The 15,035-nt window shown below is 44.0% G+C and overlaps 1 protein-coding gene and 1 long non-coding RNA gene across 3 annotated transcripts in view; one reads left to right on the top strand and one right to left on the bottom strand.

Annotated features, from left to right (window-relative positions):
- Positions 1-15,035, top strand: part of LOC138261617 (arf-GAP with GTPase, ANK repeat and PH domain-containing protein 3-like) — a 2,246,054-nt gene that overhangs the window by 582,035 nt on the left and 1,648,984 nt on the right. For both annotated transcript variants that reach the window (XM_069210744.1, XM_069210743.1), the window contains exon 5: positions 11,363-11,504. In XM_069210744.1, the coding sequence (XP_069066845.1) occupies positions 11,363-11,504 (142 nt within the window). The remainder of the gene's footprint in view (positions 1-11,362; positions 11,505-15,035) is intronic.
- Positions 1-15,035, bottom strand: part of LOC138261618 (uncharacterized) — a 286,479-nt gene that overhangs the window by 22,543 nt on the left and 248,901 nt on the right. Inside the window, exon 2 of the long non-coding RNA XR_011199127.1 lies at positions 10,023-10,064. This is a non-coding gene — a long non-coding RNA (uncharacterized lncRNA). The remainder of the gene's footprint in view (positions 1-10,022; positions 10,065-15,035) is intronic.

Here is a 15,035-nt window from a genome sequence, read left to right on the forward strand (position 1 = left end):
AATGAATTAAAAAGTATGCATCACCATGAGTCAAGGGCGAAACTCCTTCAGCTCTCTCCTATCAGCATCAAATCACCAGATCCCAGAATCGATCGAGGAGAGAGACATTGATTATCTTCACGGGAAGGATGACACACTCCATCGTCCCAGCGGCCCGGCATCAGAGAGCGGTGCCGGTTCCGAAGTCATTCTGGAAGTCACTGCACCAGTTTCTTCCTTGTTGCACCAAAACTCACTCCCAAGGGGCCAGGAACTGGATTTGGTGTCACTTGGCAAGCCAGTACTCTCAGCAAGAGAGACCATTCATTGGTAGGTGAAGTCTTTGATGTCCCTGAGACTTCTTAACAGGAGACAAGCTCAGTTCAAGCCCTTGGAGAACCTTTGGAAGCAGGATGTAGAAAGCCAAGTCCAGTCCTTTTACTCCCTGGACAGAAGCATCACGCAGCAGGTCAGCACAGCAAAGCAACAGGCAGAGTGTCAGTTCCTCCTACAGCATACAGATTTTCTTCCCGGCAGAATTTCCTCAGTCCTGAAGGATTGTAACTGTGTGGTGTCAGAGGTCCAGTACTTATACCCATTTCTGTCTTTGAAGTAGACAAACTTCATAGAAAAATCCTTGTAGTGCATAGAACCCTGCCTTTCCCTGCCCTGACCCCAGACACACTCCAGAGGGTTGGGCACTGCTTTGTGTGAGGACAGACACAGTCCTATTCAGATGCAAGTGTCAGCTCCTCCCACCACTCTAGCTCAGAAAAACCCATCAGGAAACGCACAGCACACCTCAGAACCTTTTGTGTGGCTGTCTAGAGAGAATGTATAAACAGCCCCAACTGTCATCCTGACCCAGACATGTATTTAGCATACAGTCAGAGGCACAGAACAGTCAAGCAAGAAAATGCCTACTTTCTGAAAGTGGAATTTTCAAATTCACAGTTCAAAAACCAACTTCACTAAAAGAAGTATTTTTAAATTTTGAGTTCAGAGGCCTCAAAGTTTATATCTCTATCTGCTCCCAATGGGAAATAACACTTAAAAGATATAACAAGGCAATCTCCATGTTACCCTATGGGAGAGATAGGCCTTGCAATAGTGAAAAACGATTTTGTCAGTATTTCTCTATTAGGACTTGTAAAGCACACTAGTACATGTCTCAACATCGGGCTCAAAAAATCTACTCGACCACTCGCTATGGCAAGTTTTATTTTGTGAGGTCGAGCTATTTTTAGATCCTACTCGCCCCTTCTGGCAAGTGGACAAAGAACAGGTATTCTGTTCAGCCAGAAACTGTATTAGCAATTCAGATGCCTTTAAATCCTATTCTTGGCACATTTACTCTGTGTTCAGAGACAGAGGTCAAAAGTCAGTTTGTCTTCTTTCAATACAAATACTTTTCCTTGTGACTGCAGCGTTCCAGGACTTTGTAAGGTGAACTGTCTGACCTATGTGAAATGAAATGCTCTTAGTATCAGATTTTTCCTAACACACAACATTTATATAACTCAGTCAACTTTACAAACATTTCTTTTTTTTTTCAGCTGCTGTGAAAGACCATGTTTTCTACTTCAGTGTGATGAAAAAAATATTTTAATAGGATTAAAAAAAAAAGTCAGAACCCTTTTCTTGGTGATATGCAAATGATAAATGTTTTCTGAAACCCAATGTTCACAGATTGATGTGAATACACTATATCGTTTTATCAGTAAAGCTGCATATTAGTGGGGAGGTTTTTGGACATTTCTTTGAAATTTACTGTCTGTAAATGACAGTGTGCTACCACATCTTGCTTTACTAGTATATTTATTAAAAGTGAATGTTTAGCTGCCCTGATGGCAAAGCTATTAGTAAACTAAGAGGCAAGTCATGCATGGATCATGTGTACCCTCTATGTGGGCTAGATGTATTATACATGGAGCCAACGTTTAGTGTATTTAATCAAACAAAAGAGGATTTTTTTACAGCAGAAATGCTGAACTCATATATTTCAAGGTGCACTCATATGTGAGAATGAAGAAAAAGGCGACTGTAAAATACAATATTTGCCTAGGATCACACAATTTTAGACCGTTTCAATATCAGGTACATTACAGTTAGGTTGAGTAGATTATTCAAGCTACTCGGCCTGCAGGTCTAGTAACATTTTTATGATTTTTCGAGGCCTGCCCAACATTGAAATACACTGCACCCTGCCCATGGGGCTACCTTGGGCCTACGTTTGGGGTGACCTACGTGTACTAAAAGGGAAGGTTTGGGCCTGGCATGTGGGTGAACTTCTCAGACCGAAATGACAGTTTAAAACTGCCCACACAGACACTGTAGTGGTGATTCTGAGATATGTTTACAGAGCTACTCATGTGGGTGGCACAATGAGTACTGCAGGCCCACTAGTAGCATTTGATTTTCAGGCCTTGGACACACCTGGTGCACTATACTTGGGACTTACTAGTACATCAAATATACAAATCATGGATAAATCAATCACTATTACAATTTAGACAAGGAGCACTTGCACTTTAGCATTGGTAAAGTGCCCAGAGCCCTAAAGCCAGCAAAAACAAAATTTTGGACAGGATCAAAAACAGGAAGTCAGAAGCAAAAGACAGCGGAAACCACACCAACAGCTGACAGGTCTAACAGTACCACGCAACTCTAGACAACCAATGAGTTTGTCCTTGGATTAATTGTAAGGTACGACTTGCAGACATGTGGACTTGTTGGTTTACATTTATGGATCTCAAATTGTTTAGACTTTTTCATCTGAATTATTGTGAATTAGTTCTGTTTGATGGACAAGAACGTTTGAAGTAAACGTTTGCCCACTTGTTGGTTGCAGCTTCTAGGATTTCCGTTATTCTTGCTAGTATTTCATCCTAATACTTATGGTAAGGTTACTCCTCTTGCCTCTTTTTGGCATGCATCCAGGGAAGCCATCTATAAAAAAGGTGAAATGTAAAAATAAATTCTTAAATTATGCCAAGGTGTATGGCACTAGTTTGAGAGCTGAAAGAAAATTGGCACTGCTTTTGCACATGTTAGGAGTGCAAGACCAAGAAGGGTTGCAGAGTTTACCAGTCTTGTCTCATGAAAAACAACACAGTTTAGGCAAGTTTGAGGTAGCCATGAGGAAATTGAACTTACTTGCCACATGTCAGTACCATTTTAGAAAGGTACCATTTTAGGTGGGGTGCTTAGAGGTAAAATGAATCAGTGGAAGAGTAAGTCACCATTATAAGAACATTAGCCTCTTCATGCAATTTGAGGGCATTGACAATTGTATTAGGAATTTGTTTTGTGTAAGCAATAAAGGTGACAGAATTTTTGTAGAACTTTCGATTAAAAATGATCCACCTTTAGAAGGAGTTATTGCTATTGTTAAGACAGTAGCAAACATGATGGTTTGTTTGAAAATGTTAAAGAAGAGGCTTTTAAGAGTGAAGTGTGTGCTCAGTAGTCTTCATTACAGGTGAGGTTTTGGTGAACACATGTTGAATAATAAGTAATGTCCAGCAATGTATGTAAATTGTGGAAGGAAAGGGCATTTTCATAAGTGTTTCTAAAGCTTGATTAAAGTAAGGGACAATATGAACAAAGAGATCAATGAAGAAGTGCTAAGTTGGCAGTATGAATCATGGAAACACCAGTGTGGGTGTTCAATTAAAAAATTAACCAGTAGAGATGATGTTTTATTTGTACTCTCGTTTGAGCATATTTTCACAAAAAGTGTATGATTCACATAATTTTGTGGTGCAAGGTGTATATGAAGCCTGGGGGATATGAGGGGTAAGAAATTAAAATAAGAAGTTTTGTACTCACAATAGAGCTTAAAGGCTGCATAGTTCCATGTAAAATTTATATCTCTTTAAAAAAGTGATATTTTGGTTGGCCACAGCAGAAAGATCTAGCAGTCTACCTAGATTCTAATGCTTGACCTCATGCATTGGATTATCAAGTGAGCAATAGATGTGCTGATTTTGCAGCACTACTCCCAGATGTGTTCACTAAAATGTTAGGGTGTTTGAGAAAATATACCCACCAAATTAAACACATATGTAATGTGAGCCCAGTAGCTGCCAAAGTGAGACAGATACCTTCAAGTGTTCTGAATGGTGTGCAAGACAAGTTAGAGATAGAAACAGTGTGCGGTCATTGCCTCAGTGAAGACTATTGAGTTTTTGGCACCAGTGATATTAACGAGCAAGGTTCATAGAGGTATCCGACTCATGTTCATTTAAGAGGACTAAATAAGGGGATAGTAGTAGATTGGGGCATGCTAACCAGTGTTTCTCAGAGGATGCAGCGTCTCTTGTGCCACCCTGAGTGTGACAAAGTAAAACATGTCTCTTAGCCTGCTACTGCAGAATGGTAGAGTGGTTTTCAGCTTCTAACTCGACTTTACCATTCAAAGTAGTGACAAAGTGACAAAGTCCAGACCTTCCTTTTTAGGATATTTAAGTCCAACCTAAGGTAGACCTATTGAGCCCTAAGGCAGGGTGACGTATATATTGAAAAATGGGCAAATTGTGGTTCCTGCTGTGGAAAGGCTAGTAGCCCCATTGACAAGTACAGGGCTACATGCTGACAACTCTTAAATAGGACTACTAAAGTTGGTACTTCAAGGTATCAAAAGAATTGTTACATTAAACCTGAGTTAATGCCCAAGTCGAATGTAATGTAATTTTTGAGTTTAAGGCAACTTTAGAAAGTTGCCACTCTGTTGCCCAAGATTTCCAGTGTCCGTTTGCATATGCTGGCCATGAGACAGCCTTCTGCCCTCCTGGGGAGAGGTGTGAATTACTCCTCGGAAAGGGCAGAATAGAGGCCTGCCTTTGGTAGAGTTGTTACCTCTCCCTGGCAGGAAGCCACACAGGATGTGAGCCCAAAAGGTGAGTTACAAAAAAGTAGGTGCCTTTCAAGGACAAACGGTGGGTACACACAAGAGTGGCTGCTCTTATGTTCTGGTAGACAGGTTGGTGTCGGGGACAGAAATGAGGTCAAACCAGTTTTCCTGTGGTTATGTAGCCCTCAGGTAGCCACACCACTAATGTGGGCTGCGAAGCGCCAAAAAAACAAAAGTAGAGTTCTGCCATCTTGGGAGTGGGCAGAATATTGCATTCTGGGACAGTTAGATGCCACACATTGCAGGAAGTTGTCTTCAGGTGGGAGGGGACGTTGCTGTTCCCTAGACCCGACAGAGAGGCTGCAAGATAGGACTGCACCTATTGTTCTGGGGCTAGCAAAGGGATGACTGTGCCTGTGGTTCCATGTTCAAGGAAAGGTTGTCCCCAACCCCCAGACAGAAGAGATGAACTTCAAAAGTGATACAGCTGACTTCCTGTTACAGCTCTGGGGCCACAATAGCAGAAGAAGCCACCTTAGCGAGTTGGTAGCCACAATTGATTGATCGCCACCGACCACTGAACAGCAGCTTTGGGACCAAGCCCCGGCATTCAAAAATTGCACCCAAGTCTGCTGGACCAGAGAGAGTCGTCAAAGTGCACTTTGGTCACCCGAGACAGACACAAACCGCAGTTAAAGGGAACTGTGGGTTTTGCAGTGTCTGGAGACCAGTTGACCAGTAGCAGCTGGTTTTTGGCTGGGCTTTACCTGGACATCAAGGGTCATCGACCTCAGTGGCCAAAGTCAACCCACTGTGTTCGTGGACCAATGAGTGGACCCAGGATGCCTCCCTTCTCTACCGGATCAGCATCTTCAGCACCCTGTATCCCTTGCATCAGAACCACTACAATAATGTCTATGGCAGTTTGCCCATAGAGCCTGGAATTGGACTGGAGACTGCTTTGTCTGTCCTGATAAGCCTTACTGGCCCCCTCTGACTTGCTCCATGCTCGAGTTGGTTGCCTAAAGCAGGCCGGAATAGCTGAACACAACTTTACAAAATGTTTTCAAACTAACTGCTGACCACAGTAGTTGGTAATGCTTCTTTATATTACGAGTGAAAAGCAGTGATTTACGATTTGCCTAATAATTTATATCTCCAGAACTCTCTAGTGGATTTTGTTCACTTTGGTGTCTACAAATTCATATAAATAAGACCTCCTTGACGGAGATCGGGATGACAGTCCAAGGATGCCTCGCGCAGGCAATGACAGCCTCCAGGGGCCGGCTATCCCTCCCTACTTGTCCTGTCATCTACGTCGCTGGAATCAGATCACAAGCGACAAGTGGGTTCTGGACATCATAACTCATGGCCATCTACTAGAATTCACTTCCGGCTTCCTGAAACGCCACCTTCCCAGGAGCGCCAACAACATCTGCATCTTCTCCTCCTAGAGATAGCAGGCAGGTTGTCCAAAGGGGTGATAGAGATGGTACCATCTTCGCAGCGAGGAATAGGTTTCTTCTCTCGATTCTTCCTCATCAGAAAAAAGTCCTGTCTGTGGAGACCCATCCTGGATCTGAGGCAGCTCAAAACAATCCTTTTGAATGGTAACTTTGAAGGACGTACTACAGCTTCTCAACAGAGGCGACTTCATGGCTTCCCTAGATCTTCAGGATGCGCATTTCCACGTTCCCATTCACCCCAAGCACAGGAAATGTCTGAGATTCATGGTAGCCAGCCACCACTTTCAGTTCAGAGTGCTACCCTTCGGGGTCAAATCCGTCCCCCGGATTTTCACAAATTGCTTAGCCCCAGTGGCTGCATATCTGAGACGTCTCAAGCACCAGGTATTTCCATATCTGGACGATTAGTTACTAAAGGCTCCGAATATTTCTGCTCTATGTCACTCCCTCAAGACCACGTTACGTCTTTTCCAACATCTAGGTCTCACTCCCAAAAGAGACAAGTCACAGCTCCAGCCTACCATAAGGATAGTGTTTCTGGGTGCTATTTTAGACACCACTCTTACAAAAGCCTTTCCTGCAGAAGAACGCCAACTTAAGCTTTTGACCTTGTCAAAATTAGTTTGAACAAAAAAGTCTCTTTCAGTTCGGAGGTTCAAATCATTACTGGGGATGATGTCCTCCTGTATCTACCTAATTCCACACTGTTGTCTTCGAATGCGCCCTCTACAGGAAGATCTCGACAAACAGTGGAAGCAGACGCAAGGGTCCTTCGGAGACATCATTCACGTAACGCCGAGAATGGTCCACTCCCTCCAGTGGTGGTCAACGCCTGCAAACATTTCAGTTGGTCTGGAGTTCCTGGATCAAATCCATCCGTTCACCATCACGACGGATGCTTCGATGGAGGGATGGGGAGTATGTCTACAAGATCTGCAAGTCAGTGGCAGATGGCCCAATTCTCATGCAGCGCTGCACATCTACCTCCTCGAACTCAGAGCTGTGTATCTTGCACTACAAGCTTTTCTACCGAGAATCCGAGGTTCGTCAGTGCTGGTCTGGACGGACAATACTACCACTATGCACTACATACACAAGCAAGGCGGAACTCGGTCTTGCTTACTCTCCACAGAAGTTCAGTTCATCTGGACCTGGTGCATTCATAATTCAGTGCACATACGGAAGGAACATCTTCCAGGAGTCCGCAACACCACAGCAGACTCTCTAAGCAGGCTGAGCACATCTTCTCACGAGTGGGAACTGAACCAAACAACGCTAGATGCAGTCTTCCGCAGGTGGGGAACACCGAACCTGGACCTCTTCGCAACGCCTCAGAACCTAAATGCCGGTTTTATGCAAGCTGGCATCCCCAGCCAGGGTCGTGGGGTTGCCCTTTCGATCACATGGTCAGGGATTTTATGCTTACACCTTTCCTCCGATACCCCTTCTTCCTCGGGTCATCAGCAAGATCAAATTGGAGCCATGCCAGTTAATTGTAATTGCTCCAGCTTGGCCACGTCAACCTTGGTACACGGAGCTTCTGTTACTATCCTCGTGTCCTCCCATCAAACTAGCACCCATTCTGGACCTGCTCACCATCAGCAAGGGCCAGATGAGGCATCTGGATCCCAAGCATCTCGGGTTATGTGCAAGGCTCCTGAGTTCAATGAATTCGTCCATCAAAACATTTCCATGGACTGTCAAACAGTTTTAGCTAAAGCTCGTGCAGATAGCACCAATAAGACATATACATTAAAATGGAAGTGGTTTTGTTTATGGTGCTCTGCGAATGGTGTTCATCCGCTTACATCTGCTCCAGAACAGGTTTTACTGTACCTTCTCCAACTGGCGAGGTCTGGTCTCGCCCATGCTTCCATTAAGGTCCACTTAGCTGCTATCTCCAGGTATAGACGACCATCCAAAGGACCGTCTCTCTGGTCTCATTGCCTGATAAAGCAGTTTATGAAGGGCTTATTCCGATCCTTTCCTTCAGCCAAACAACCTCCTCCAACTGAATACAGTCCTAACTCAGTTGATGAAGGAGCCATTCGAACCTTTTCATAAATCAAACATTAAGTATCTTACCTGGAAAGTAGCACTCCTCTTAGGGTTGACATCAGCTCGCAGAGTAAGCGAGATTCAGGCCTTTACCAGCCAAGAGCCTTTCTTGAGGTTTACAGACGACACAGTCATCTTACGGACAAACCCGAAGTTCATCCCAAAGGTGCCAACTGATTTTCACATGAACGAGCCTGTAGTCCTAAGGACTTTCTTTCCTTGACCCCAGACTGGGACAGAAAGATCGCTGCATTCTTTGGACGTCAAGCGATGCCTTAAATTTTATTTGCAGTGCACATCCTCATTCAGAAGATCCAGTCAGCTGTTCGTGGCATTTACCCAGGAGAGGGTTTCTTGTTTCTAAACAAACCATCTCCAGATGGATTTCTAGTGCCATAGCCTTTTGCTACCAAAAAGCTGGTCGACCGCTGGACAGTAAGGTTCGTGCACATTCTACACATGCAGTGTCCACTTCTTGTGCACTCTTCTCCGGAGTGTCCCTTCCAGACATCTGTCGTGCAGCCACGTGGAGGACAACGCACGCCTTCACAAAGCACTACTGCCTGGATGCTGAATCGCTCCATGATGCCGCGGTGGGTCAAGCAGTTCTTAGACATAAGGTAATTGTTTGTTTCCCTTCATCCGCTTCACATTTAATCACATTTTCTGGTTATTATTTACTTACCTTTCTTGCATATTTATAGATTTGTGTTTGCAGCATTATTTTATTGCTATGCATGTAACTGTCTGAAATCATTTAGAATGATTGACAAAGACAGTATTTCTTGGTACAGAAAATGTGTTACTCACTGCTTGCTGTTTGTGATGGGCTGGATCCTGATCGCCCGCACATGGCCCTGACTTGTGCTGCCTCTGCCTCTGGCGCTCTCGCCCTTACAAGCCTCCCGTCGCGTGATTGGTGGGACAGTCGATGGTGGCGGGCCGCCGGGAGGTCAAAAAGGCCACTATCAGAACATGCAGGCGTCAGAGTTTTGGAGGAGAAAGACGAACAATCATAGGAGGAGGACGACGGACGACCACAGGAGGAGGGAAACGAGCGACCAACAGAGGAGGAAGAAGACGAGAGACTCGCGGAGGAGGGAGACGGCGGAATCCAGACAGACGAGGAGGACGAAGAACGGTGTCAGCTCAGAACGCAGGGGCAGCGAATCCAGTCTTCCCCTTGGGAAGAAATCCGGAGGCGCCTGACGAGTCCAGCGGAGACAGGCAACCGGGAGGACGGAACCTTACAGCCCGCCACGCTTCTGGAGAAGCGTGGCAGTTCCAGGTGCGTGGGACCATGTCCCTGTGAGAAACGAGTGAGAGAGAGCTGGAAGAGAGAAGGGGGGTGGGGAAAGGGGTTGAAAGGGAACGGCACGGGCACTGAGAGGGTGGGAAGTGGGAAAACTCTATCAAGCACGATAAAACACCGTATTTAAGTTTAATCCACAACAAAGGCACCGTGCACAAGAGCTGTTTAGGCAAAATAAAGACAAGAGGCACGAAGCCATAGAACGAGGCCAAACAGAAAGAAAGAGGACAGCGTCTGGAAAGAAAGGAAAACATAGAAGGGACAGATAACGAGCCTCTGAGAGAGAGAGGAGAAAGACAGGAAAGAGAGACAAAATAAGACTAAAAAAACCCAGGCGACCCTGATCACTTACGGTATTTATTATTTTCTCTCCACATGCGCTTCCCGGGGACACCTGTGAGACAAGGAGAGAGAGAGAGAGAAAAGTGAAGAACGAACCACTAGAGAAACAGCCATCCTGCCCACCGCATATGAGGAAAAGCTTAAACTTACCTGTACTTTAACTTACCAAAAGCCAAACTGAAACAATAAAACTCTTATATAGAGGACAAGCGAGTTCTGAGTAATTACTCCTTACCACCCCGGTCACACTATTCTATTCAAGCATGTGAATCTATGAAAGTTCCAATACTGGAGAAAGAAATAAGTTAATTACCTGTAACTGTAGTTCTCCAGTATTGGACACTTTCATAGATTCACATGCGGCCCGCCCGCCTGCCCGGGGAGCTCACCTTCTCTCTTTTCAGTGTGCTGTATTCTTTCAGTACTTGTGCTGGGAAAATCTTAGGGAAGGCAGCTCCTCACAGGAGGTTCTAAAGGGGTGAGGCAATCTGATTGGCTCAAGTTTGAGTTTGAGTCAGTTTTACAAAACAACTAGGATGGGTTATTGTATTGAGGCCTACTTCATGTATTGTGTGCATACATCTTCAGGCCTGGTCACATATTCCACCGGGGTCTCCCATCTCGACGACGGGGAAGTATTCAAGCATGTGAATCTATGAAAGTGTCCAATTCTGGAGAACTACGGTTACAGGTAAGTAACTTATTTCATGCTTGCCATTTCATGGTTGTCTTCATTTCATTGAGGCACAGCCGTTTTACCCCAGTGTTTCACATATAGGTTCTGAATTTGGATATGTTCTTGCTATCAACAGTAAATACCATATGGTCGTTTTTCTGTCTAACTTTTATGAAATAGTGTTTTTACTTAATCTGCAACCAGGCAAGATCTTGCATCTTTTTTTATTAACAATTCGGAATGTACGATCATATCTACATTGAGAAAACAAGCCTTGTGTAATGTCACCTTGAGTACTCTTTTTAATGGAACTTGAAGTTTACAGGCATGATCCCCTTTGAGCTGACTGGTCCTCATAATTGCATTCTTATTGAAGGATTTATCAGTTTCTGACACTCAGTGTGACTTCTCACTGCAAATTGAATGGTTGGAAGTGCGGAGAGTAATGTTTAAGGATAGGAATACATGTGACATGCATACAAACTATCTGCTCACATGTTTCATGATATAGTAAATTTGATATTTCTCCCAATGCTAGCCTAAAATATAACTGTTCAGAAATCTACTTTGAAAGTAATGCTATTTAATGTTACAAATGAGCCACTTCCCACAATTATTAAGGAAAGGCATCTCCACTTGTGGTATTACAGTACCTTTTTTGTTTTTCATTTCAGTTTGCTGCCTGGGTGGATGCTGTGGTTTTTGTGTTTAGTTTGGAAGATGAAATCAGCTTTCAAACAGTTTACAATTACTACCTACGTCTGTCCAGCTACAGGAATACATCAGAGGTGCCCATGGTCCTTGTTGGTACACAAGGTAAGGCTTCAAAAAGCAAATTTCCATTAATCCCAACAGATTTATCTTTTTCACTAAGAATTACTCGCTTATTTTACTGTTCTAGATTAATGGATTTGTGAATTCACTAAGAATATATTCTGGGTGAAAGAGCCCTGGGCAGTGGCATAAAGGAAAATGAGGGGGCTCCACTGCAGAATGTTATGAGTGACCCCAGTTTCTCCCATATTGCACAGATATTCATTAGTCTTGGGCTTAGTGGGGGCCACCTTTAACGGTTGGGCTCCCACCCCTGTGCTGCAGGGGCTTTCTCGGAAAAGCAGTGTGGCTTTCCTGAGAGTTGAACTATTTCTTATTCCATGCCATTGCACACATTTTTCATTGCATACAGTGGCATTGCTTAGAGGGTGAGGAAACCACCTTGAAAAACATGGAACCCTGGCGGGCCCCTGCACCGCAGGGACTGAAGACAGCTCTTCTACGCCACTGACCTTGGCCCATAAATGTATTGTAGTTTGGTCTTCAGTGGAACTAGTAGGAGGGAAGTGCAGAAAATGGTCCAGTATAGAATGCGGGTGTTTACCTCCCTTTTCATATTTCAAGGCCTCAGATTACAATAGACCTATCCTCTATTCGCTAATGCTCCCATGGTTGTTCACTGTGGTTGCTATAGGTGGGTCAAATCGATCAGTGAAGTGTAAGCTTTATAAGATAAACCGTGAGGAAATCGAAAGTACAATGAACTAGGAAGTAATATCAGTTTCTAATGAAATCTAGGAATAAATAAATGTGCCTACACTTAGGGGCATTTGTAGACAACAGCAGAACTTGTCAAGGCCCAAAGGCCTTTGTTTGCCTGTTGATGTTAAGTTGCTTTGCTGCATCCTTTAGATGTCGGAAAGCCCATAAATATCACGTTGACAGTGACCACGCAAAGCTGAAGCCTAGGAATTACAAACTACCTGGACCAAAATGGCATTTTGCTCAGTCACTACCACCATGCCCCTTGTTAATCCTGAAGCAGCCCTAACCAACTTACACATTTCCTGGGGTTAGAAACATTCTTCTAGCTGCCACATTATAAAACATAACCCCTTTTTCTCCAGACCACTTGGCGGGATCCCTCCCAAAACCCCAAACTACTGCGTTACCAAATGACAAAAAAACACATGGGTTGACTTTCCTCTCAGAAGCTTTCTGCCTATACACAAACATTTTGTCTTACAACTCACATGTCATTGTAGCCAAATAAAATAGTTTTATCTTCTTTGTTATCTCCCCATAGGGACCTCGGTTCCCGATACATCGCAGCCACAGGCATCAGAACATTAAATAGTGCCACTCATCTACAATTCACTGTCTCATTTTCTGTTTCAAACATTTAGTTCATTATTAGTCAACTCCTAATGTATATATATATATATATATATATATATATATATATATATATATATATATATATATATATATATATAGAGAGAGAGAGAGAGAGAGAGAGAGAGAGAGAGAGATATTTATATATATTCACTGAAAAAAACTAAAGATAAAGTAACATTATAGTTTGGTGTGATTAAAAAAAAGATCCGTTTTTGATTTGTAAAAAAGCATAATAAAAAGAATATACAGCAAAGGAGAGACTGCAGCATTACTCAAATGCTATATAGGGGAAAAGAGAAGGGGAGCTTAGGATACGTCCTCCCATCTTAAGGAAATATCACGACAAGGTATTCTAAGTGAAAAAAGGAGATTTTTTGGCAGAAGTCCACAAACTATCTTGTTTGTTTTTGAGATCCACACACACCTTGTTGGTGTCATGCTTCAACATTGGATTTCATCCTGGTCCCTAAAATCCAGGATTGGCTTAACCATATTCCAAGGAGCGTTTAGATAATTTCCTGTTGGGGTCTCTACAATAACAATACCTTAAAACACCTAGGTATCCTTTTATTCTTGGTGTTCCTGGTTTGATTAGACATTGTAAGGGAGTGGTGCCTGTGGAAGTCGTGGTTCTACACCCTTTATAAAAGTTGACATGTTTCAGCACTAAGCAATAAGGCCAAATGATCCAGGGCGTTCATATGGGCTAAGTAATGTGTTGCCCCATATAATGTAAAGTCAGTTGTTTGTCAATTTAACTCTAATTCAATCAGGACACACACAACATACAAACATGTATAGAATGCGAAGGACTAGATTGCCCTTTCCCACGATGGTTACGTCTTGGGCCCTGTAAAAAAGAAACACAATTGACTTGTGTTGGTGTAGGTATTTTATACATTTCACAGCGTCATAACCCAAACCAGTGAGCAAGATGTAATTTTAATTGAAGAAATATTTGTGATAGGAACCAAACAATCTGCACAATGTGTGTGTCTCTGCCAGTCCCAGGCCAAGGTGGAGTCTGTGAAAAACAGTGCTGAACATGAATGGCTTTCTGCTTTGCTGGATAGAGTAGATAGCTAGATAGACATTGAGGTCATGGAGCCGGTGCTTCACGCCCAGGAAGGGGGATCGCTGATGCTGCACCAACAGGGTGTAATCTGGGAATACCTAAATCTTGCTGCTTCCGAATTCCAGGGCAGCCTGTTCCCTAGCTGCCTGCAGGATTGTATCTTTGTCCTTATAATGTAGGAGGCGGACAACAATGCGGCGGCATGCACAGTGGTGGTCGACGGGAAGGTGGCCTATGCTTCTACTCAAGTATGGGCCCAGTGCCTCAGCTGGGGTGAAGGATTTTACCCAGTCTTCCAAAAACGCAATCATTGTGCTTGGCTACTCCGCCCCGCCGGCAGACCCATCACCCATATATTATTGTGGCGAATATGTCCCTTGGCATCCTCCGCTCGATGTTCTAGCCGCTGAACCCTCTCAAGGAGGTCATGTGTGCATGTCACCTGAACTGCCTGTTGGGGTTTAAAGTACACAATGGAGCGCTCCATATCAGTCATCCTGGAGGGTAGCTTCCACTTATACTCACTTAGCAGACCAAAGTCTGTGTGGAATTCCTCGATATTTGATTCTATGGAGGATTGAGAGGTCTATATAATGTGCAAGATGGCATGCAGTTTATCTGAGGGTCCTTGAGAGTGGGGTGGCTGTGTGTTCGATGCTACAGTCTGAACTCCGGAGTGCTGGGGAAGGGAGTGCTCCCTTGTTTGCTTGTGATAGCCCATTGCCTCTGGGAACGGTGATATCAGGTTAGGAGAGTGTAGGTTGGGGCCCCGTCAGTTCAGACGTAGCACGCACCTGTCCCCCTCTCTAGGTATCAATGTCCCTCTCAAGCGCTGAGAGTTAGGGGATGTAATGAGGGAGTCCAGAATGGGCCATATGTTAGGGGGGTCGGTGCCACCAGTCCACTGGGGTGAGCAGCCTCCAACAGGAACAAGACTCCACAATGTCTGTATGGGCGAAAGGCTATATCTGGGGTTGGTGGTGGTAAGTGCCCTACCCACAGTTATTTACCATTTCAATTATTTTCTGCAAGTTTTCCCTGCTTGACATTTTCAATCCATCCTGTATATCATGTCTCTGGCTGAGTTCACAAGTGGACCT

This window comes from Pleurodeles waltl, chromosome 10 (assembly GCF_031143425.1).
Source record: "Pleurodeles waltl isolate 20211129_DDA chromosome 10, aPleWal1.hap1.20221129, whole genome shotgun sequence".
Classification (NCBI taxonomy): domain Eukaryota; kingdom Metazoa; phylum Chordata; class Amphibia; order Caudata; family Salamandridae; genus Pleurodeles; species Pleurodeles waltl.